Source organism: Fistularia commersonii, chromosome 28, assembly GCF_037954325.1.
Source record: "Fistularia commersonii isolate RoL2024-O1a breed Wild chromosome 28, RoL_Fcom_v1.0, whole genome shotgun sequence".
Classification (NCBI taxonomy): domain Eukaryota; kingdom Metazoa; phylum Chordata; class Actinopteri; order Syngnathiformes; family Fistulariidae; genus Fistularia; species Fistularia commersonii.
Genome location: NC_141311.1, coordinates 8,904,741 through 8,927,503, shown reverse-complemented (window position 1 = coordinate 8,927,503; position 22,763 = coordinate 8,904,741). Strand labels below are relative to the sequence as shown.

The 22,763-nt window shown below is 44.5% G+C and overlaps 2 protein-coding genes and 1 long non-coding RNA gene across 7 annotated transcripts; 2 read left to right on the top strand and 1 right to left on the bottom strand.

The window, feature by feature from the left end:
- Positions 1–200: 200 nt before the first annotated feature.
- LOC147217458 (uncharacterized) lies at positions 201–1,567 on the bottom strand. Its single transcript, XR_015108959.1, has 2 exons — positions 1,362–1,567; positions 201–656 (listed from the first exon to the last, which is right to left on the bottom strand). It is a non-coding gene; the product is annotated as an uncharacterized LOC147217458 (long non-coding RNA).
- ubtf (upstream binding transcription factor) lies at positions 894–11,135 on the top strand. Of its 3 annotated transcripts, XM_086176007.1 has the most exons (22): positions 894–1,160; positions 1,819–1,840; positions 3,589–3,647; positions 3,888–4,060; positions 4,148–4,231; positions 4,313–4,468; positions 4,677–4,741; positions 4,862–4,988; positions 5,066–5,176; positions 5,277–5,410; positions 5,502–5,643; positions 5,729–5,770; positions 5,877–5,984; positions 6,157–6,312; positions 6,439–6,585; positions 7,512–7,622; positions 7,706–7,794; positions 7,877–8,066; positions 8,155–8,202; positions 8,306–8,359; positions 8,901–9,029; positions 9,110–11,135. In XM_086176007.1, the coding sequence occupies exons 1-22, from the start codon at positions 1,034–1,036 to the stop codon at positions 9,260–9,262; spliced, it is 2,427 nt and encodes an 808-aa protein (XP_086032133.1). In that variant the 5' UTR covers positions 894–1,033; the 3' UTR covers positions 9,263–11,135. The 3 variants fall into 3 exon arrangements, with proteins under 3 accessions (XP_086032133.1, XP_086032134.1, XP_086032135.1); XM_086176008.1 differs by lacking the exon at positions 1,819–1,840 and having other exon boundaries at positions 1,044–1,160; XM_086176009.1 differs by lacking the exons at positions 894–1,160; positions 1,819–1,840 and adding an exon at positions 1,173–1,250.
- A 2,787-nt stretch (positions 11,136–13,922) lies between these two features.
- Positions 13,923–22,700, top strand: atxn7l3a (ataxin 7 like 3a). Of its 3 annotated transcripts, none has more exons than XM_086175458.1 (15): positions 13,923–13,954; positions 14,059–14,159; positions 15,994–16,039; positions 16,449–16,549; positions 16,665–16,797; positions 16,897–17,068; positions 17,591–17,688; positions 17,777–17,799; positions 17,919–17,964; positions 18,584–18,621; positions 18,721–18,789; positions 18,892–18,935; positions 19,513–19,584; positions 20,765–20,901; positions 21,005–22,700. In XM_086175458.1, the coding sequence occupies exons 4-15, from the start codon at positions 16,499–16,501 to the stop codon at positions 21,241–21,243; spliced, it is 1,122 nt and encodes a 373-aa protein (XP_086031584.1). In that variant the 5' UTR covers positions 13,923–13,954; positions 14,059–14,159; positions 15,994–16,039; positions 16,449–16,498; the 3' UTR covers positions 21,244–22,700. The 3 variants fall into 3 exon arrangements, with proteins under 3 accessions (XP_086031584.1, XP_086031585.1, XP_086031586.1); XM_086175459.1 differs by lacking the exon at positions 13,923–13,954 and adding an exon at positions 15,100–15,418 and having other exon boundaries at positions 13,965–14,159; XM_086175460.1 differs by lacking the exons at positions 13,923–13,954; positions 19,513–19,584 and having other exon boundaries at positions 13,965–14,159.
- The last annotated feature ends 63 nt before the right edge of the window (positions 22,701–22,763 follow it).

Here is a 22,763-nt window from a genome sequence, read left to right as displayed (position 1 = left end):
ACTGCACTTGTATTCCTCTACTCTTAAGCAAGACAGTGGAGCAGAGTGGACGACAAGGGCTGCCACTCAACCCTGTGATGCTTTCAAGTTTCACTGGTAAATTGCGAATTCTCAAAGGAACGGCACTAACAGAAAAGCCTCGTATATTCCACATTTCTGAAATAACACACCCCACGGCGAGAGAACTACATCAAGTGACATTTCCAAGTTACGACTGCTTTATTAGGAATTAAATACGACTTACATTCAAGACAAACAGTACATTAACAGACAGCGACCGGGTTACACATCGATTTGTCAGCGTCACATTTGAATACAGCAAGCACACTTTGCAATCAAGACCCTTTAAACGGTTGGAGTCCATTTTTGGTGTCTGTGTTTGGAGTAGGAACCTGGGATATTTCCGACGGCAAGCGAACGCAACGTCGTTTAACAGGCCGAGTGCCTGAAAGCAATTTGTTTTCCCTGTATCGGACTGCCGGGATTGGACGGCCGCGGGTTCCACCCACAAACACACAAGGTGGAGTTGAAAGAAAAAGCCACGCTGGGCCAACATGAAGCTGTCAAACAGCCGCTGACAATTCGCTAAAATACAGGATTCCCGCGATGTGGCGAACCTCCGGAGGCCAGTTGGGAGACCCCTCACATGGTGACATCTGATGCAGAGAAGTGGCGTTAAAATCAAAGTGGAAATTCAAACTTTTTTTTTTCAAAAAGATTTTAAATATTTAATGCTCAAGTCATTAAAAAAAAACGAAACCGTGAAGTTTGGCGGTCGCCAATCCGGTTGTGCAAACTGTCACCGTTCGGAGCTGCCGTGACAGTTACTACCGGATCAAAAATACCCGGCGCAAATGTCGGCGGCGGCGGCTCCGGGAACCGTCGCCCCCCACAACTTCAATAACCGCTCTCGATTGGACTCGGAAACGACGGTGCGGGTCGGGAAAAACACGTCGCCGAAACGGTGTAGCGAAATGGTTGGGTGGAGAGAAGGAGGCTGCTGCGCGTTGACTGGAGGGAGACGGCAAGTGAGATGGAGGCGGGGGGGAAGAATCATTTCTGCGGGGACTGGAACTCTGCGTGGACGGCGCAGTGCTGGCGATCGTTCAACCCTCCCCTTCTTCCTCCACAGCGACGCCGAGGCTCACGCCGAGACGCAGGTAAGCGAACGCAGCACTCAGCGCGGCGGAAGAGGAGCTCCGAAAATAGCGACGAAACAAAGCAAAAACCGAAAAACAATAATATTCGAGGTGCGGTTTTTTCGTTTAAAAACACGCGTATTGCTGGGTAATCTCTTTGTGGTAGCGAAAACAACAAACGGCCGTGGGGGGACGTCGGAGCACAGGCGAGGGCGGCCATACCCGATTTTCTTGTCCTCTACGGCGGGGAAGATTCTGGAGGGAAGGCCCGGAGGTAACGGCGGATTCGGCGTTTTTTTCTCGTATCATCGCGCCGCTCGGGGGGAGGGGGCTTCCGAATGATACCGCCTAACGAAAAGGCGCCGAGTCGTGCTCTCGCCGGGGTTCCTTTGCGTATGGAAATCAACGGTGGTCTCCGCGCCGAGACCTCCATGCGGCTGCTAGCGGAACAGCCAGCCGCCTCTCTCGGTTAGCCATCTGGGATCTCGGTTTAATATCTCACCGTGCAGAGACTCGCCCTCTCTCTCCCCCTCTCTCTCTCAGTGACTAGCCCAGAACCACCGACGACCGAGCACGGAGAACCCGCCTTCTTGCCCTCGCTTATGCGCTTTTGGGTCGAAGGGAAGGGAGTCTGCAACGCCCTGGGTTTAGTTTTAAGCTCCGTTTTCTCTGTTTGCAGTGCGCCATTGGACCTTGTCACGGTAGGTTTCCTTGTAGAGCTGAGGCGAAGCATGGCGGACCTGGAGCTGTTTGTCGCGCCAGTCGGTCTGCTCCGTCTCGGATGTTTCCTTCAAGCTAACATTTGTGTTTTTAATCGGGGAAAGAGTCGTTTAAACCCCGCGCAGCTCGTTAACTCAAATGTACACTGATCGGAATCAAAATACTAAATACGGTCGTGGTGTATCGCACGGTTAATAAACAAAAAAACGTGTTTCTCTCCCCCCTCGGTTTCTTCATGCACCTCCACAAGTCCCACTAGCCCGCCGCCGCGGTCTTAGTCTCGGACATTTTTGTTTAGACTGACGTAGCCGAAACGTTTCAAATTTAACCCAACATTCGCCCGAAAATCCGATTAGTCCTATAAATATTGTTGTTGTGGTTGTGAATTTAGTCCGGGTTGAGCGTCGGTTATTGTATTTTGTTCGATTTCGACGAGTTTTGCTCGTTTTCCTCCGCGGTTCATTGTATGGTTAGACATGTCGGCTGTGTGCCCCCCTCTAAGCTGCCTTTAGCCTGCCAAGTCGCCCTTGCTCACGAAGAGAGCCCTGGTTCGTGTCTGGCGTCGCGGAATGTCGCATAAATAATAAAATTAAACGTCTAGTTTCACCCCTAACGGCGTCTAGGCGGAAGCTATTGTTCGTTCGAGGTTGAAATCGGGGTTTGCGTGGCGGAGGAGGCGACGGTTCTCGGACCGAGGACGCCGCAGTTAGCTGGGGCGATCAAGGACACGATGGAACAACGAGCGGCCGCCATCATTGGAGCGCAGCTCGGCTACGCCTCGCTGAAGAATGTACTGGGGTTTGCGCTAAAATCCCGACACGAAGCGCCTAAAACCCTAATAAAGCCTTCTTGAAATGCTGTTCGAACACATTTATTCACTGGAGCCGAGAATATTGCTGCTTTTTCCTCGCTCCAGTACAAACAAAGAGCCGGAGACGAGATTTACAGGTCTGCGTGGCGGAGCGAGATCCGCATCCGTCGGTGGTGAGGCGCCTCTGCCGAGTGGCGCATTTCACTGCACTCGCTTCCAGGCCACCATTCCCCCTCGCCGGAGACCGAAAGCAGATCCCCGTGGTCAGCTGGTCGCCTGCAGCTGCCCGTCCGTCGACGTCCATTCGCTTCCTCCTTCCGTGGATCCTCCCCAACCTCCGCCGCGACTGAAAATCCTCCATTACCGAGCGGTCCGGGGGGAGAAAATGGTCGCTCCTGTTGTATCCGCGGCACTTTTTTTCGATCGAGGAGGGAGTGAGGGAAAAAAAGGGCAGCGGAATGGACGCTAAATTCCGTCCGACGAAATTTGCGCACCACCGAGGCTGCCGTTGTCAGAGCCAGTTGTCCCGGTTGAAGCCCTCTGCGGTGTTATTTGAGATTTGAAGCCGTCACAAGCAATAGCCTATGTCTCACCATGTAGCGTAAACGTTTAAGGGGCGGTGTAATGAATATAACCCATTATGTCGAGGCAAATTTAAATCCCACGTTTTGGAAGCACCGCTCTGCGTCTGGATCCAAGATGGAGACGCTTTGACGAAGCGAGATGCGGTTTAAATGTGCGCTTTTAACAAACGAACACTTAAAATTTTATACATTTAAAAAAAATGATTTCGGCATCCAATCGGATTGCACGCGATCTTTAACGCATTTGTTAAATAAAAAAACAATATTGTATCGGTTTTTAAACGACATACCCATGATAATTTTCGTTTTTTTTTGTTTTTTTTTGTTTTCGCAGATATCAGACTGCGCACCCACAAATGAATGGAGACATGGAGGCGACATCCCAAGACCAAGGTTCTTCTATTTATATTTAAATGTTGAATTTCAACGAGTCACAGAAGCGACATAACAGATGCAGGCATCAAAGTGTTAATTCTCATATGTACAAAGAAACCGGCCTATGGGTTAAATTATACTACATTTTAAGCACATCCTCCAGTACCTAAGCAGAAATTTAGCCAACGTTTTCAACAATTTAGACAACACTTTCCCTTTTCCAACTTGTTTTGTTGCTTATCCTCTGCACATCTCCAGTGTGGGCTCAGGATGACCTGCTGAAACTGCTGGATGCCATGAAAGTGGCGCTGCCCCCCAAAGACCTGACCAAATACAAAACGTCAGAGTCTCACCTGGACTGGAAGAAAGTGGCCTTCAATTCTTACACAGCAGAGATGTGTAAGCAAAAGTGGCAAGAGGTGTCTAAAGAGGTGAGCGGGGGTCTGATGACGGGGGTTGCTGGTTTTGAAACATCAATTTTATGTATAATCGAATGCGTTTGTCGATTTCTGTCACAGATCCGTAAATTCCGAACCCTGACAGAGCTGATATTTGATGCTCAGGACTTCATCAAAAACCCTTATAAGGGCAAGAAATTAAAGGTAAAATAGCAGATCTTTCCAATGACCTCCTGTGATAAACTGGTTGGTCTTCATTAACTTTCTTTCCCCTTTGATACACAGAAGCACCCCGATTTCCCCAAAAAGCCCCTGACTCCATATTTCCGCTTCTTCATGGAAAAGAGGGCAAAATATGCAAAGTTGCACCCTGAGATGAGCAACTTGGACTTAACTAAAATCCTCTCCAAGAAGTACAGGGAGCTACCAGACAAAAAAAAGGTTAGCCGGAATAAATATTGCTGATTAAAATATCCTTTTGTCTGCAGTTGTAAGGCTATGAAATTGCCAATTTCAATTGAAATGTTTACATCCACAGATGTATGGCAGTCATGCATTTCCTCCCAATATTGAAGTGTTTTTTTTTCCTTAATCAACTCAGTGCTGTACTGTTGCTCACACGTCTGCCACACTGTCTTTGTGTTCATAGAAAAAATATGTTGACGACTTCTTAAGAGACAAATCATCGTTTGTACAAAGCATGATGAAGTTCCGGTGAGACAACCCCCCCCCCCTTTCTACATATAATCATTTTCATTCTGAGGCTATCACGTAGGAATGTAACCTGTCTTCAGCTGTAATTCATTTCTTATGCAAAATGTGTTTGACATGTAGAGAAGAACACCCAGACCTGGTGGAAAGCATGGCCAAGAAAGGCTCAAATGTACCAGAGAAGCCCAAGACTCCGCAGCAGCTGTGGTACAACCATGAAAAAAAGGCTTTCCTCAAAGGACACCCAGATGTAGGTTCCAGTTGCAAACAAACAGGCTAATTACTCTTCCACATCAGGCAGTTTCATTTTTATGTGTGTGACACCAGGCAACCACGAAGGACATTAAGGACAGCCTTGGGAAGCAGTGGACGCAGCTGTCTGACAAAAAGAGACTGAAGTGGATCTCCAAGTCCTTGGAGCAACAGAAGCAATACGAGGTGAAGCCATGGCGAGAGCTTGCCCGTAGCCGGTGGGGAAAAAAATGTGTTGGGTCAGTGGGAATGCTTTTGTCACTGTTAATGATGGGTTTGTGTGCAGGAGACCATGCGTGGGTACATCCAGCAGCATCCAGAGCTCAACCTCACCCAAGAAGACATTGTGAAGTCCACCCTGACAAAGGCTGAGCGGCACCTGAAAGACAAATCTGATGGCAGACCAGACAAACCTCCTCCGTGAGTCCCGCTCAAAGTTATCCCGCATGCTGCAGAAAACTGCTTTGAGCGACATGTTTGAACGTGACATATCACACATTCGGGCTTTCAGGAATGGTTACTCCATGTTCTGTGCCGAGCTGATGTCAAGCATGAAGGACGTGCCCAGTACAGAGCGCATGGTGATGTGCAGCCAAAGGTGGAAGCTGCTAAAACAGAACGAGAAGGACGCCTACCAGAAACGTTGTGAGCAGGTGAGGTCTGAAGCATCATCTTGTATTAACAAAGAGAAAGGTGTACCGCTTCTGTCTCAATGGCACCCTTTGTTTTCTCCTTCAGAGGAAGAAGGAGTTTGAAATTGAGATGAACAGATTTCTCAGTGTAAGTTTCAGTACCTGCAAACTTTCACTTAATGTGTCCTGTTTTCCAGTCACAAGCTTTTCATTGCTTTGAATAACTAATAAATGCACATCTACACCGAATCCAGGGTTTGTCAGAGGAGGAACAGCAGCGGGTCTTGGGTGAGGAGAAGGTCGGTTTTAAGAGAGGCACAGGGGCCAGCAGTCCCGCATCCAAAAAGAACTCTAAAGCAAAGGTGAACCAGAAATGCAGCACTTTATTTGATTTTCATCACTGAAACGTGAAGTCTGACATAACTGTTGTGTAATGCACAGCCTCAATTAAGCACCGTATTTATGAAAGAACGACCTTTGGCAAATCTAACTTTACATGGATCTGGACGGCATTGTCTGATCTCCTCTTTTCAGGCAACTCCAGAAAAACCCAAACGACCTATCTCAGCCATGTTTATCTTCTCGGAGGAGAAGCGTCCCAAACTGCAACAAGAACGACCTGATCTTTCTGACAGCGAACTCACAAGACTCCTGGCGCGCATGTGGAACGAGTTACCAGATAAGAAGAAGGTGAGAAGTCACGGAAGGGTGGTAAAGAGCACAACCACTCTGGGTTTCCGCTGTTTAGAAGATAGTCAAGCCGTTGCATCCGTTTGATGTGTTGTGCTAACTGGCATCATCGCCTTGCTTATGCAGGAGAAGTACAAATGCCTAGAAACGGTCTTGAAGGCAGAGTCTGAGAAGAAGGAGAGGGAGGATCGCAGTCGTCTGCCTGACCCACCCAAGACCGCTCAAGACATCTGGCAGCAGAGTGTCATAGGAGACTACATGGCAAGATTTAAGGTACACAATAGGTACTGAGTAGGTACTGCTCCAGATCATTACACCAAAGATACTTCTTCAACAGGTGACCCTTAAAGCTATGAGTTGCCCCTAAAACGGAATGGTGAAGGAGCAAAATGCTTAAAGGTTCTAATAACTTTTCATTTGTTTTTAATTCTCTGATCCTGTTTAATTTAGCAAAGTTAGTGTACTGATTTAGTAGCCTAGTTGACTGATAGGATCATTCTGTGACTAAAAAAACACTACTTCTGATGTCAGCAGAATCCAATATACTTATCAAAATAAAAAGGGAGAGGCAGCCCAGCCCTTTATCGTACTACTATCAAGAGTGCAAAGGTGATTGGGGGTTGGTGTCACAAATGTGGTAGGTGACACCCCAGGGGGATGCTGTGCAACTGTCTGGGAAGAAAAAAAGTAGGGTATGGAAATTAGGCTGGCAGCACAAAATGCATATATAGTTAATTCTTTGAGAACAACGAAAGATTAAGGACAATGTTCATAGCAACGAATGCTAAAGGAAATGCAGACACAGGGGAGATCGGGGGCGGTTGGACCGGTTCCATGGATCCGGCTCTATGTAGGAGGAAGCTATGATGTTGCTAAAAGAGACAGTGGGGGGTTTTGATGTCAAAGTGAGACTTAGGTAAGCAACTGAAGGCTATAAAGCAGGATGTTCTAATGTCACATGGAGGGTTGTGTCGGGGGCGCACCCACTGCGGTGGTGTGCGCAAAAGATGGAAAAAAAAATCGATAAAGCTCTTAAAAATGGGATCAAAGGTGATGATGCAACTCTGCCAGTCACAGTAAAACCTCCAACAGAGTAGGACACGAAAGATAGTAGGAAGGTTAAGTAAGCGGATGAAGTACAAAAACAAATAGTCATTGCTGCCCCAGACATCTCATTCTGCAAATCTCTGCTTTTATAGAGCGACCGGCCCAAAGCCCAGAAAGCAATGGAAGCCACTTGGAGTACCATGGAGAAGAAGGAAAAGATCATGTGGATAAAAAAGGCAGCAGAAGACCAGAAAAGATATGAGGTTGGAGGAAAAACTTGACATTTGCTTGAAGTAAACTGTGGATCATCTATGACACTGATGGTGGTGCTGTTGGTCTTTGATAGCGGGACCTGTGTGAGATGCGCTCCCCTGCTGCTGCTATTGCCTCAGGGAAGAAGATGAAGTTTGAGGGTGAACCCAAGAAACCTCCATCGTAAGTTCATCACCTCGGAGCAATGTGGGCACGTCTATCAACAGTGTGGAAGTCGTAACTTTGCTTTCTCCCGTCTTTGCAGAAATGGATATCAGAAGTTCTCTCAGGAGATGCTGTCCAACGGTGAGCTCAATCACCTACCGATGAAGGAAAGGATGACTGAGATTGGCAGCCGCTGGCAGAAACTGCCACTGAAGGAGAAGGATCGCTACAAGAAGATAGCAGAAGAGAAGCAGAAGCAGTACAAAGTCCAACTGGAACAGTGGCTCGCTGTAAGATGGGTTTGTCCCGTATTTGACAACAATGGGGGGTGAACATCTTTGTGACTTAATATTAAAAAGCAATTTCTCCTCCTCACAGAGTTTATCCTCACAAGAGAGGAACACTTACAAAGAATATAATTCTCAGGTGAGTTTTCGCACCAGATGACCTGTGAAATCCTAGGGAAGTAATGGAGCATGCATTTTTTAGATCACATGATTAATGTGTATTTATTTCCTTTTTTTTTTAGAAAAGGAGAAATGTTGCAAAGCCAGGAGGCCCCAAGGCAAAGGTCAAGAAGTCTGTAAGTGCTGACTATTCTGATATCTATAGCTTAACACCTCCAGAAAACCCCTTACTTTCAGTTTGTTTGCTTTTTGACCATCTTCGCCATTTTGCTCCGAGTAGCCGAATTCCGAGATGTGGGCATCAGCGATTGTTGCCTCCTCAAAAAAAAAGCAAAAAGATCTTTTCCTCGAAACTGACGTTTGGCTACATGAGAAGGGAGCGTCCTTGGCCTTGTGAGGGAAGTTCCACACTTGAAGCAGGAGACAGCTTTTCCAGCAAACTGAGCATGTTTAGGCTGAAAATACATTTTCAAAGGACAAGTGTAATTTGCAAGTTTTATTTGCAGCTTGAGATTTGTTTTTTATTCTAGCCAGTGGTGTGATAGTAGCTGGCAGGTGTTTGAAGTCACTGAACTCGTGCCGTTTTCCTTTAAGGACAAATAGCGCCCCCTACTGGCAATTCGGTTTATTCATCTCACTCATGCAAAACGTACAAGGCCCTGCAGTAGTCTTTGAGTTTTGGAGTTCACAGTCTCACGCTCTTGACATGTGACACAGGACACAGAGGAGGAAGATGACGATGACGAGGATGATGACGAAGATGATGAGCAGGAGAGGGCTTCCTCCGAGGCAGACTCATCTAGTGACGACGACGACGACGACGACGATGACGACGACGACGATGAAGTGAGTTGCTTCATGTTCTGTCAAATTTTCAGATAAATTAAAGTAACTGTTAAAAGGCACTAAACATGGTTCATTTTAAGAAGGACGATGATGACGACGACGATGACGATGATGACGACGATGATGACGACGACGACGACGATGACGACGGGGCGGATGACAAGGAGAATAAGTCAGAGGACAGCAGCAGTGAGTCAAATTCTGCAGGCACATCAGACTCTGAATCGGACTGAAACAGGGCGCACGTCGTTCTGAGACGAACTGAGCAGCGCTGAGCTGAGCCAAGGGTCCAGGGAGCTCTGCCACTGTGCCAACCCTGCTCTCTTCCCACCACCAGAGGGAGCCCCTACATCGCCTCATCCATTTCACACTCGCCCACTCTTTGCAGGGAGGGACCCTGCTCATTTACCCAGATCCCGTCTTAATTCCCTCCCACGTGTGACAGTCATCTCACAGGCCAGCGGCGCCCCACTGGTTCGATGCCATGAACATTTCCGCTGCTGGCTTCAGTCGTGATTTGCAGGTTCAATGGTTTATGGTTGGAGTTTTAATGTCTGGGGTAGTAAAATACCCCCCAGTGTTCTATTTTTTTCTTCTTTTTTTTTTTTTTTTTTTTTAAATTCTTGAATTGGAGACATATGGCAAGAGTTGTGAACAGGCTTTTCAGAGCCAAAGAACAGTGTGGTGCGTCACTTTGGGGGGGGGGGGGGTGCAGGGTACTGAAAAATTGCACTCTTCAGAATGTTTCCTTGTGAATATTTTTTTTTCCAGGAAGTTATTGTGTACTCTGTTTTCAATTTTTTGTAGATTTTATCATTTGGTTCTTAAAGAAGTGGTATTTTGTTCAGGAAAAAAATAAGCCATTGTGAATGTTTTTTTTTTTTTTTTTTTTTCTGGAAATTTATGTTTCAGATTTGTTACCAACCCATATTGACATTTAAAAGATGCGGTGCCCATAAAATGTTCACCCCCCTTTTAACCAGTCATGATTTTAGTTGTTTTATTTTATTTTTTTTAAAGTTTTACCAAAGTGAACATAATTCGGACTTTGGATAACCTTGACAAGCAGCCATATTTGTCAGGTCACAGTGGAATCCGTCTCACAAGGCCTGCAGTTATTACTGTTACGCACTGAAGGTTCCTCCTCCAATCAGCTGCAGGCGTGTCCGCCGAAGCAGCATCTGTAATGGCGGAGGCTCTGTAGTGGTTACCAAAGTGACTTGATAGGACTCAAAGAGGAAGTTGTTCCTTCAGCTCTCACTGCAATATATAATTTCCTCTTCTGACTGGCCCCTGTGGTGATTGTTCATCCAATCACACGCTCACCTATTTTTGTCTGCCCACAAATTGTTGGTTCCTGTGGCGTTCTGAGCTGCAAATCGTATCAGTTATTGACATTTTTGAGCCCAAAACAACAAATAAATGGTTGCAGAGTATCAGAGGAACGTACTACATAATGACTGTTTTTCTCTCGACTCATTTCAAATACACAAATCAAAATTTTAATTTGATCTCAGTGAATTTGTCAAAAAGGGTGACCTTAAGCATACGTACATAAGCTGAAGGATGTGGGGTCAAAGAGGTTTTAAACTAAACTGCAATTTTATGTTAAAAGTGCTGCCACTGAAGCTGAATTCTACGAAGAGCTCTGTTGCCTCAGCAAAGTGCTCAAGACAAAGCAGTGCCATTCCTTGACTTAAAAAATAAAAAAAGATTGGTGGGCTTATCTGTGCCTTAAAAGCTTCCTTCCCCTGAACAGTAGCTTCCAGGTAGCCAACTTCTTTTAGAATGAGTTAAAAAATATTCCAAATCCCTGTACGTTAACCTTTAATCCTGCTGCAAACTTACTGCTTTACGGGACTGTTGAGTTCTCGTTTTTTTTCTTTAGATCGGTTTGCTAAGGTCTGACCCCATCTGCATCTGGTCGGGCATAAAATCACTAGGGGTGCGGATTTATTTTATAGGCACTGCAAGATTCATTTTCATGTCCGCGGTGGAAATTTTCCACCTTTCAGAAACTTCATGTTTTGACATGCAAGTGTCTGATCGGAAGCAGTTCCAATGGGTTTGTTATGTCCTGACAGTAATAAACAGTTCTCTATGTGACCAGAGTTTATGATTGAAGGGACAACGATTTTATTTTATCCGTTGTCTTTGTTTATAAAGAATATGCCATACAACAATATGTATGCGTCCCCTGAACAGTTTTGTACTTTACGGTTTATTCAATCCGCTACTGTTAGCTGTTTGTTTTCACCTTGAGCGTCTCTTTTTTTCTGAACCGCCTGCAGCAGTCATGTGTGAGCGAGGAACTGAATGGCTTCTTTTTTATATGGTGTAGACTAAAATCCCTATGGGGTTTCGTCTCACGCTGGTCCCCACCTAACCCCCCCCCCCATCTCCACCAGAAGAAAAAAAAAGGATGCACTTAATGTAAAAGAATCCGCCTGTGTGAGTTTGTGTGCATGCCTGCACAGAACTGTGTATATACATGTGTGTGTGTGTGTGTGTGAGAGAGAGAGAGCGTGTGTGCGTTTTACTTTTGCTTTAATGTGTGTTGTTTTTCAGTGTATTGCTGCATACCATGATGATGTGACTACAGCATGCATGTATGTGTCTGTGTGGGGACATCATACTAACACCATGAATGTAGATATTGTCTTTCTGGGGGGGGATTGTTCCCAAAGTTTGTTTTTTTTTTTCCCCTGCCTGGTACTGCCATGTCATGGGTCTCCTGAAAACAGCTGACGAAACCTCCATCACTTTGGCTCTTGAGACAAAAGATTACAACTGCTTTTTTTTTCCCTCCATTTCCAAGGCTCCTTGCTATAAAACAAAAACCAGCGTTTATTATTTGAATAACAAAGGGGGGTCGAGGGGTCGAGAAGAAGCTGATAATGATGGATGGGCGTTTGTAAAAGGGATTTGGGGAACTGAGTCGCCAGTGGAATTGGGTCAAATACTGATTTGTAAATACAGGATTTTTTGTATTGAGTGGTTACCGTTTTTGTTTGTTCTCTAATTTGGTGAACCCTCATCTGTGATGTCTGCGGCCTGTGAGTCTTTTTCTCACATGTGGGTTTGGGTGGGGGGGTTGGGGGCAGGGACTTTGGGGTACAATTCACCTGTTTCATTTGTTTGTTCTCCCTTTTTGTTGGTTTATAGAGATATCTGAAACAGCAAAGCTTTACAAGTTTGTACTGCTGATAATTTGACAAAATTTGATGTTTTCTATAGCTGAGGGTGTTCTTATGTCATTGTAGTTCAAATATTTGGGCAAATAAAAACCTTTAACAGTTGTGTGTATGTTTTAAGAATCAAAGAAACCATGACATAGCAGAAGTATGATCAAAAATATATGGGCCAACTTAATTATAATTCTGCTATCATTTTGGAGGAGTTCTGGATAAAGTGTTGAAGTTCACTCAAAGGGTGTGTATTGTAGGTGTTCATCCTACCTACATGACTTGTTGTTTTATATAATAAGTTCTTCCTTTCTTGCAACTTAAAATCATGTGCTGGTTTATTTCCAAACTCAACACACAGTTACAATATTGTTACCACATGTAAGAACAGCTAAGCAAAAGAGGAGTACAGTAATTATAATTTTTTTTTACCCCCCGTGGGGAAATTTGTTCTCTGTAATTAACTTAAAATGGATGAACCATTAGGAGAAGAATGCCGTTCACCAGCGCCAGGGCAGCAGTTAGGAGTTCAGCGTCTTGCTCAACAACACTTCAACACACTAGGAGGAGCCAAAAATCAAACAAGGAATGTTCAGTTCCAAAGGCGATAGCTCTACCACCTGCGCCAGTCATCATATTTAAAATTAATTTGTTCATTTTAATCATTGTTACTGCTGGATTGAAAATACAAACCATTTTGATTTGAAAGGGTTTACTCCCATTTAATGGGTGAGAACAAAAGTTAGCATACCAGGTGATAACTGGAATGTCAAAATCTCAATGCACAAGTTATTTCAAGCACAAATACATAACAAATTACATAATAAAGCAATTCCTGTTTTTGCAAAAATACAGATGAATTTAATGGGGAAAAGAACAATCTAAATCAGATGAAAGTGGAAAGATAGTTGCATTAGTGGTGTTTAGGAAAATTATGATTTCAAATTTATGAGATAGACTTTATTGATCCCACAATGGGTAAATTCAATTGTCACAGCAGCATTTCAGGGTAGAAAAAAGTGTTTGAATAGTAATAGAAAAATATGCAAGAAAGGATATAGATATAATTGAAAAAGACTATGTACAATAGCTAAAAAAAATATGAAAACGAAGTGACAGATATGCGTTGTGCATACAATGGTCATGGAAATAGCAGATGCACAGTAGGGGATGTGGATAGTAAGTAGGAAATTATAATGAGTCCTGAATGATGTATAATAAATATAATTTTAATGTAAATGTTGTACAGACAATACTGGTGAGAAGAGGTGGGGAAAGCGGTGTAGTACAAAAAGACAAGGGTGCTTTGATTTGCTTGAGAGCAGCATTGACATTGGCTACAAGCAGAACTTTATGTGCTTCTTGTATTGTTGTATTTTAGATAAGAATATGTTATGACGCCAAATCTTTTAATAATAAAAATAATCCTCCATTCTTCATTTTCAGATGTTTTTACCATACGGCTGGAGCATATACTTGGAAAAGATTGATTTGCATCAAATACACCAGATTGCAGAAGATGTTACTGACAACCTTACCTGAGCAGTCAACATTATTTTGAATAGTTCTGGGACACCGCGCAGCCTCTGTCCGGCCCCCCGGGACATCTTTTCCACTTCAATGTCGTCAGAGTCTTCCCATTGGCCTACGTTGTTGACGTCACCATCCGAGCCGGAAGTCTGTTGTTTTGTTTTCTGATTGGCTCAGGCGCTGCTGCATGGCCGCCTCGGTGTCAAGCAGGTTAGTAACGCCCATTTAATCTACACCTGCGTGAGGAAACACTTTTCTGTCTTTATTTTTTGTTTTTGAGACATTTTGCACCCGGGTTTTACATATTACGGTAGACACAGGGGTCCCGTTGAACGGCGTTCCTGCGGCCTGGCGTGGTGGTGATGCTTCCCCCACGGAGACCCGCCTGTTCGGGCTGAGTTCTCGGTATGACGAGGTAAGAGGAAACACATTCTGTTCGATATGTTGGGGGAAAAAACAACCGTCTATGCGGCTTGGGTGTGAGCGTTTAGCTGTGTATCTGTGTGTGTCGCGTCGATATGTGTCAAACGCCCTTTTATATGTTTTATACGTGAGTGCGCGGTCGCTGAACGGCAGCTAGCTAGCCAATGCTAACACGGGAGCGGTGCTTGACGCGGATTTGCCGTCGGACTGTGGTCTCGCGCTGCTGTTTCCTACAGCAACGGCTGGAACCCGAGACGGTCTCGCTTACCGGCTGCTGGCGCGACCGCTAGGGGGCGCTGAAACCGGCGGGGACGTGGTCTCCGCCGCCTCCCGATAACCGCCCGAGGTCGTCACCTCACTGTTTATTAAGTTAAACCGGTTCTTGTTTACATTAATTGCATGGTTGCACTCTTGCCAACTAGGTAAAAACACGTGATCTTTATTTTAGAGCAGTGTTTTGTAATATGGTTTCATGTGTTTATCGGACTCGTGGTGTTCCGGGTCCCTCTGGTGGTCTTTTCTTTTCGTTCGTCATCTTTGTGGTTCCGGACCAGTTGCAGGGTCCGTTCCTTTATCTTTGTTTTTTTTCCCCCCCAAGGCCTGACATTTATATAGGTTCATTTCCGTCACTTTCCCCGTTTTAGTCTGCATTCGTAGCTTTGCTTGTTTTCCAGTCTCGTGTACGTGAGTGTGTGTCCACCCCTATACTTCTTATTCTATGTGCCCTTGTTTGAATATTAATAACCATACCAATATGTAATTATGGAAAGGTGTACAAGACAGTGGTGAGACCAGCAATGCTGTACGGTTTAAGGACAGTGGCGCTGAGGAAAAGACAGCTTTTAAGGTTCTTAATCCCTGTTGCCTTGTAGGTGTCTGAATGTTTATTCCACTCCCTTTTTTTCTGGAATCTCAAATTGTGTTTTTCACAGACAGGGCAGGGTGTTAATAAAGGCATGGACATCTAAAAGAAAAGGTGCAGTTCTTCAGTATGATTTTAGGACCGGCTTGATATATGTATGTACCCACCCCCAACACGGTCTATTCACACTCCTATACTTCGGACGGAGGTACAGGAGAGCGAAATGTAGAACAACACAACTAAAGAACTCCTTCTACCCAACTGCCGCCAGACTCATGAGCAGCTGACAAGAGTCAATAACCATGTACTACCTCTGCATCCGTACTCAGCTGTTCATGTGACTTGATTGTTTATTTAAACAGTCTGCATAACATCTACACCTGCACTTAGTGAGTTTGCCCATTCAAAGCTGAAATGAACTTTAACTTATACATATTTCTAATACTGTTTAACTTTCTGTCTACTATTGACATTTATCTGCACTGTTTACATCTAGTTACGACAGTATGTTTACACTTTATTATTTTATCACTACTCACCTGGCTTCACTGGGGACAGCAAAGTATGGATTTCATCGTACAGAGCAACAGGGTAACAATGTCTTGTTACTGATGAGAGGCAGGAGGTGTGTTGCTGTGACACTAAATTAACCCATCCTGTTTTCTTTATGACACGTTGGTAATTTATTGTCTGCCTTGTGATTATTGTTTTAATATGTTAACATGTCTGCAATGACCACGGCCTATTCTTGATGGTCAACAGAGTCCAGTTTAACAGCATTCACAGTTTATTGCATCAACGTTGGGAAATAAATTGTTTTGGCGTCCATTGTTACAATCATTACAGTAAGAGATCACTGTGTTGAGGGTTTCTACCATTTGAAGTAGGTTCACTGTGAGTAGAGAAACTTGTCCAATATCTAGTATGTGATTATTTTAAAAGTATATATTTTTTCCGTCCTCAGCACAATGAAGACAGATGTGCCACAGCTGTTCAGAATTATTCTCAAAGTAAGTTATGCACACCCCTGTCAGCAGATCGGAGCTCAGATTATCTCAATCCCTCCACATGTGAAAAGGCACCTATAAATACTCCAATAAAAATTAATTTGACAATCAGTTCTAGGCAGTACTTCAGATGCAAACATTACAAAAATTCCATATTTTTATCTGATATATGTGTTTGAATATTTGCTCTAACGTGAATGTATTTTAATGTCTCTGAAATGAAAAAAATATGACCAGATCTACACGGCAACTTCCTCCCCACAAGTCCTGTGGTTGCTTCAAATTTTATGTTTCATGAGCACGAGGATTGCAGGATTTTATTATCATCATTATATTTGGGGGTGACGGTTTGGGCGGTTTTAACTTAATCTGCTGACTCTTCTGACCACAAATGCATTTTTTTTCCCTCAAGCCACTGGTCATCCCCTCCTTGTGAACAAGATCTACCATTCCGGTTTTCAAATGAAAATGGAGGATATGCTCCTGTCAGGCCCAGACAACACCAGGCTGGAGGTCTGGACACACACACACGCACGCATGCACGCGCAGACGCACGCGCAGACACAGTTCCCAGACAACCTCTGATCAAATCAGTGTTCAGTGTGAAACCCTGTCCCTCATATTGCAGGCCTTGGTTCATGACATCTACTCTGAGCTGGTGGAAGATGCCTGTTTGGGCCTGTGTTTCGAAGTGCATCGCGCCGTCAAACACGGCTACTTCTTCCTAGATGAGACGGATCAAGAAAGCATGAAGGAATTTGGTTTGTGCTGGGGCTTCTTGTGCTTCTCAGCATTATATCCCTACTTTTCTTGGCTATGTTGTTCACAACACATGCTTTTATTATTATTATTACTCCCAGAAATCGTGGATCAGCCAGGGGTGGATATATTTGGGCAAGTTTACAATCAGTGGAAAAATAAAGAGTGCGAGTGCCCCAACTGCAAAAGACTGATCGCCGCCTCCCGCTTTGCCCCACACCTGGAGAAATGTCTCGGCATGGGACGCAACAGCAGTCGCATTGCCAACCGCAGGTTGGTCAGTCAGTTATACCAAATTCAGGAGCCAGCAAGTCAACGGCAGGTGGAATTCCACCTTGTGCTTGTTTTCCTGTGATAAACAGGGTACCAGACATATGGAAGACTCTGGGGTTTTGCCAGATTCTGACAGTAATGGCAGGATTTAGCGATCACAATCTGGGACGCCTAGGAGGAAACTTTTGTTTATGGGAAAAAAAAAACAAGCGCAGCTGATTATAATCAAATAAACCCTGTGTTTTAAGTAAAGCAATCTGCTCAAAGATTTCTGAAGACTTGGTGTTTGCTGTTATGCACACATACACACACACACACACATGCAGCGTGTCTTAACAGAGAACACAAGGAAAAGGCACTAGACGACAAAAACAAAGTTTAAACAAAGTCAGATGTGAACCAACACAACCTGCATACATATCTTTATTACTGGATTTTTACATTTTTGTTTTGTATCCTATTGTGATTGGAAAAAACAAGTCTGATCAGATCAATTGATAGTCTATGTTTTGTTTCTCTAAGGCTAGCCAGCAATAACAACATGAGCAAATCAGAGAGCGATCAGGAGGACAACGACGACCTCAATGATAATGACTGGTCATATGGAGCAGAAAAGAAATGTAAGTTACAAACAAAAAAAATCGCAATAACGAATTAGGAAAAGAATGCCTGAAGAACTACTTCTCTATTTTTATTTCCCTTTTACAGCCAAGAAGAGAAAGTCAGACAAGGTACGCTTTAATTTCTTCCCCTTTCAAGCAGTACTCTGTTTTTTATTTTCATCAGTTTTTGATTTTGTGTTTTTTTTTTTTTGTTTGTTTTGTTTGTTTGTTTTCAATCTTGCATGCAGAATCAGAATTCACCAAGAAGATCCAAATCACTGAAGCATAAAAACGGTGAGTCGCATAGACATTTGATCTGCATTGTTTTCAGAATCAGCAGCAAATGCCTGTATCATTAAGAACTGTTTTTTTTGGGGGGGGGGGGTCATGTGACAAAGCGTATTTACACCACATATGGGATAAAAGTTGGGTCGTAGGCAAAATATCTCCTCATTTTTTGTAGTTTTCAGAAAGACACACCTCTAATGATGCAGCCTTTTCTTTGTTCACCATGACCTCGCTGATTCAGACAGATGTGAAGCTTCTGTCACGCCATCCTTCCATTCAACAGTTTGGATCCCCACATGTCAATGAGATGAGGTTTCCTGTCAAAAATCCCAAATATCCACCTGTCACTGAAGGACATTATAAAGTTTTCTTCAAAGAACAATATTGTGCAAATATTACATCAAGTCTCCTTCATGTTCCTGCAAGCAGGCTTCCTCTGAGTCATGTGACCTGAATATCTACCTCCCCCACGATTCCTCTACGGATATAGGATGTAGATGATGAGTGGACAAACAGTGGCTCATCTGGCTCTCAGCCTGCGTATCTAATTATGTTAGATTGTGGGAGGGCACGTTCAAGTCTATATTCAATTCACAAGAATAATGTTGAGTTCTTGTGTTTTTAGGTGAGCTTGGAGGCAGTATGAGTTCAGAGCCCTATAAGGTAACAAGGCCCTCCTTTTTAAGAAAGCATCTGCAAAGTCGCAGAACACTATGGTATTCACTATACAAATACAATAAAATACTGATATCTGCCTTTCAGTACAACTACAACGCCGGCATCAGCTATGAAACATTAGGGCCCGATGAAGTCAGATCACTTTTAACGACGGTGAGTGTGTAACAGATTCAGTCTGTTCCTCCTGATTGTGTTTGCTCACCCCTTTCAATTATAGAAGTGCTGAAGTTTGAAAACGGTGTTTCCCCTTTGCAGCAGTGTGGCGTGATTTCTGAGCACACCAAGAAGATGTGCACCAGGTAAGTACTGCTCAGTCCTCTCACACATCACTCCGCAGGCGACCTAGTGACGCCGGGGGCATAAACACGGTTTACTGCCAATGCATGACGCAGGTTAGATTTACAACTGGACTGGAGTCGCTGTTGTTTCCAAGACTGTCTCTGTTGCCATTTCGTTGACCATTGGAAAGCTTTGCCGCAAAAATCCCAAATCAGCCTAAGAACGCCTTTTGGAAAATATGTCATTTGTTATAACACGATCCGATAATTCTATCCGTCTCGGAGAATGACAACGTATTGTGGGAACACAGGTGGCAGATAAATGTGTCAAATGGTCATTTGTTTTCTTCAGGACCAGTGACGGACCTCTCTTTATCTTCCCCAAGTGACAACATACAATGCTGTTTATTGCAGGGCATCACCAGTGACTTGACTTCTATCACTGTAAAACCTCATGACTCAGCAGTGTGTTCGGTCACTGGGGGTGTCCATGCATGCAGCCCTGCCTCCCTGATCCCTGAGGCTGTCGGTGGGCTGGCAGGGTGGTGCTGGGCAGCCCTTGGTCGGGGATATATAACGCCACCTTGTGTCCCACCAGGTCTCAGCGATGTCCCCAGCACACGGACGATCAGAGGAGGGCCGTCAGGGTGTTCCTCCTCGGGACGTCGGTGTGAGTTTGCCTTGTCCCCCTTCCTCCCTTGGCTCACACTGTCATCAGGAAGTGTACTGAACGAAAGCCATGTATGAATGAGTGTCACGACCCTGATAGTGACCACGTCCGCAAACTGAACCGACTGTCCGATTAGACCGGAGATGACATCCGCCCGTGTCGGTGCCGTGAATACTTGAGTTTCGAGGGCTGTCATTTTGAATTTTGACAAAAAGTGTTCACTGCGGGTCAGGAGGTGTTTTTACTCAAAGGGTAATTCATAAAGTACTACCTTTTTTTCTGGATCACTTCAGGCTTCACTTTACTGGTTGATGCAATGATTTGTTCCTGAAACTGCCAGGTTTGAAACTGAAAAAATTGTAGATATAGCAGACCCTTACGTTTATGGACATATTCTTAATCTAAAAAAAAGCCACTTCATCTAAATACCCACTGCAGGCCAACCATCTGCAAAGACTGCAAAAATTATTCGGCCGATGAATGGAAAAGGCTGTTTTGTACCTGCAGGAGAAAATCCCAACGAAACAGCAGGTCTTGTCCATGGCAACGACACAAAACCTTCTTCAGTTTTGGTTCAGAGGTCACCACTGTCACCTCACAGTGAGGCGGTTCCACATTTCTACGTGGGTTCTCGATGTTCTCTTGCCTGGGTTCTGTCCAGGTTCTCCGTCTTCCTCCAGCAGTCCAAAGCAGTCAGCGGGTCCATTGATGACTAAAATTGTCAGTGGGTGTGAATGTCGGCGTGAATGGTTGGATGTCTGTATATGTGCCCCCCCTCCCCCCATGATTGACAGGTGACCCGTCAAGGTCAAACTGCGACTCTTGCTCCAGCACCTCGCTGCAACCCTATGAGCAGGATAAGCGGCATTGGCAATGAAGGAATTAATTTGCTTAAAACACAGAACTAAATCACCTTCAACATTATGGCAGCTTTCACTGCCCCTGCACAAAGGAGCATAGTCAAAATGTGACTAAACAAATATTGCCTTTACACAAAAAAATACACTGAATTTCACTGTATCAAAGCAAAATTTGAGGATCAAGTAAGTATTTGTTTTTATGAATTTCTACAGACTTAGCAGTTTTCACCTCCTGGATTGAAACATTCAGAGTGGGATCAGTGTGGTCGATCAGTCAGTGACACCTGTCTAACCAGAAGCTGCTGTGTTTCCCGTCACAGGCCCTCGCTGCCTGACGCCGACGCTGCGGTGGAGAGCGACAGTTTTGACATTCCGGATGGACAAACCCTGATGAGCCGTCTTCAGTGGGAGGACTCTCCTGATATTTCCCCGACCGACTCCGCCTCGTCCAAAGCCAGTAAGTAGATGAAAAACCAAAACAGAAACATAGAGCGCCGCATGGCTTTGAGGCAAGTGAGGTTGGGGAATCTATGGTATGCTCTTTACTCCCTGCCTCACAGGCACCAACCATTCAGACTCCAGGAGGCCCAAGAAAAAGAAGCGGACTTGCCACGGTTTGAACGGGGGAGGTGGAGGTGGAGGAGGCAGCGGAGGAGGTGGCACTGGTGTCGGTGGAGGAGGAGGAAGCGGAGCAGGTCTGACCGGAGGGGGCAGCAGCTCGCAGACGAACATCAGCCTGTCGACCAAAAAGAAGAGGCCCAAACTCTCTGCGCCTTCAATATCCAGTATCTACGAATAATTTAAAGTCACTCATTTGCCGTTTGTCGTTCCGACCTCCGGCCTGTCGACGCAGCCCCTTCTTTCGTTGCCATGGCTACCGCTCTGAACCAAGCTGAGCAGAGATTTCACAGGTCTGATGTCATGACAACTACCGTCTGGCTGATTCTGTCCTCTGGAGTTGACGCCAGAATTCATATCATGTAGTTATGGTAGTTTCTGCTGTGTGGGCTTGTATTCCTTAAGAATGAAGCCAAAGTACACAAGGTACTTTTGTTTACTGTATCAGAAGTAGCTGATGGAAACAGCCCCACCGGTGTTTTATTAATCTTTGAATACAATTTCACTGAGAGTTCCTTCCTTTAAAATCTCAGCTGAGGCTGCTGTCCATAGTATGTCAGAAATCAAACGGAAAGATGTTGAATTCTAATTGGAAAAACTGAATCACGTCAGTCCCCAGCCGTGGAACGGAAATCAACAAAATCTCTATTTTATATCCGTTTACAGGATAATTTACTTCCTAATTCAGTATCAAGGACATCCAGGTGTTGAAAGTGCTTGGGTTAGTTAATAATCCAACAAAGTGTCTAGAAATTCTCTACCAGCTCCATCAACCTGAACAAAAAGACTTAAGGAGCGCAGCAGAGCATCCCTGCGGGCGTCGAATCATGGATGCCCTTTCAGCATGCAGCTCTGATACTGATAGATTCGTATCCAGGGTCCCTCAAGAGACCTCAGCTGGGCTCAGATTCTTCTTTTACATCCTTAGACCTCCACTCCTCCAACCCCCTAAAAATCAGAAAGAAAAGAAAAATATCCGAACCAGGAAAACCGCTGTGGCCGGAGGTGTGTTTCAACCTCGAAACTTTTAGAACCCTCCCCGTGACTCTGGGGGGGTGGAAAGAGAAAGTTGTGATGGGTCCGCGGGGCAGCTCAAACAGGCAGAACCTTCTTCTGTGTTGTTTTCAATTTGCCTGCTGGGAGGAGACTTTTTAACTCCATGGATATAACGGAGCTTTCATTCGTGGCTTTTTCTTGTTTTTTTCCCCTCCTCTCAATTCTAGCATCGTATTGCACAGTTGTGTGTGTGTGTGTGTGTGTGTGGGTGTATATATGTTTGTGTGAGAGAAAGAGTATCATAAGCAGTGTTTTGTTGTGTGTGCGTGTTAATTTTTTTTTTGTAATCACAAAACTATGCATCTTGAAAATGAGACGTGAGAAGCCATTTTTAATATTTAAGTTTTTTTTGTGCACATCAGCAGTATATTTGAGTTTTCTTCTGTACATGCCTACAGAATGAAAGGCAGTGTTTGCGTGTAAACGCAGATTTTGATGGACTCATGCACGTATTCTCTGAGGTGAGGGTTGGGATTGGGTCATGGGCCCACCTTCCTTCCTCAGTGTCATTCCCATGTTTGGTAACTGAGCCTCTACAAATGTGTCCCATGTAAATGTTTTAAAATATACTTCCTGAATGGGTGTGTGACTCCTCGCTGTTTGTAGTAACCTGCTGCTTCATTGCTTCACAGCTGACTTGTGTTA

Coding starts and splice junctions, on each gene's coding strand:
- atxn7l3a (XM_086175458.1), top strand. CDS start 16,499: ATGAAAATGGAGGATATGCTCCTGTCAGGCCCAGACAACACCAGGCTG. Junction 17,069..17,590: donor AGTCGCATTGCCAACCGCAG/GTTGGTCAGTCA, acceptor TGTTTCTCTAAG/GCTAGCCAGCAATAACAACA. Junction 17,965..18,583: donor ATCACTGAAGCATAAAAACG/GTGAGTCGCATA, acceptor TTGTGTTTTTAG/GTGAGCTTGGAGGCAGTATG.
- ubtf (XM_086176007.1), top strand. CDS start 1,034: ATGGAGGCGGGGGGGAAGAATCATTTCTGCGGGGACTGGAACTCTGCG. Junction 3,648..3,887: donor GGCGACATCCCAAGACCAAG/GTTCTTCTATTT, acceptor GCACATCTCCAG/TGTGGGCTCAGGATGACCTG. Junction 5,771..5,876: donor AGATGAACAGATTTCTCAGT/GTAAGTTTCAGT, acceptor CACCGAATCCAG/GGTTTGTCAGAGGAGGAACA.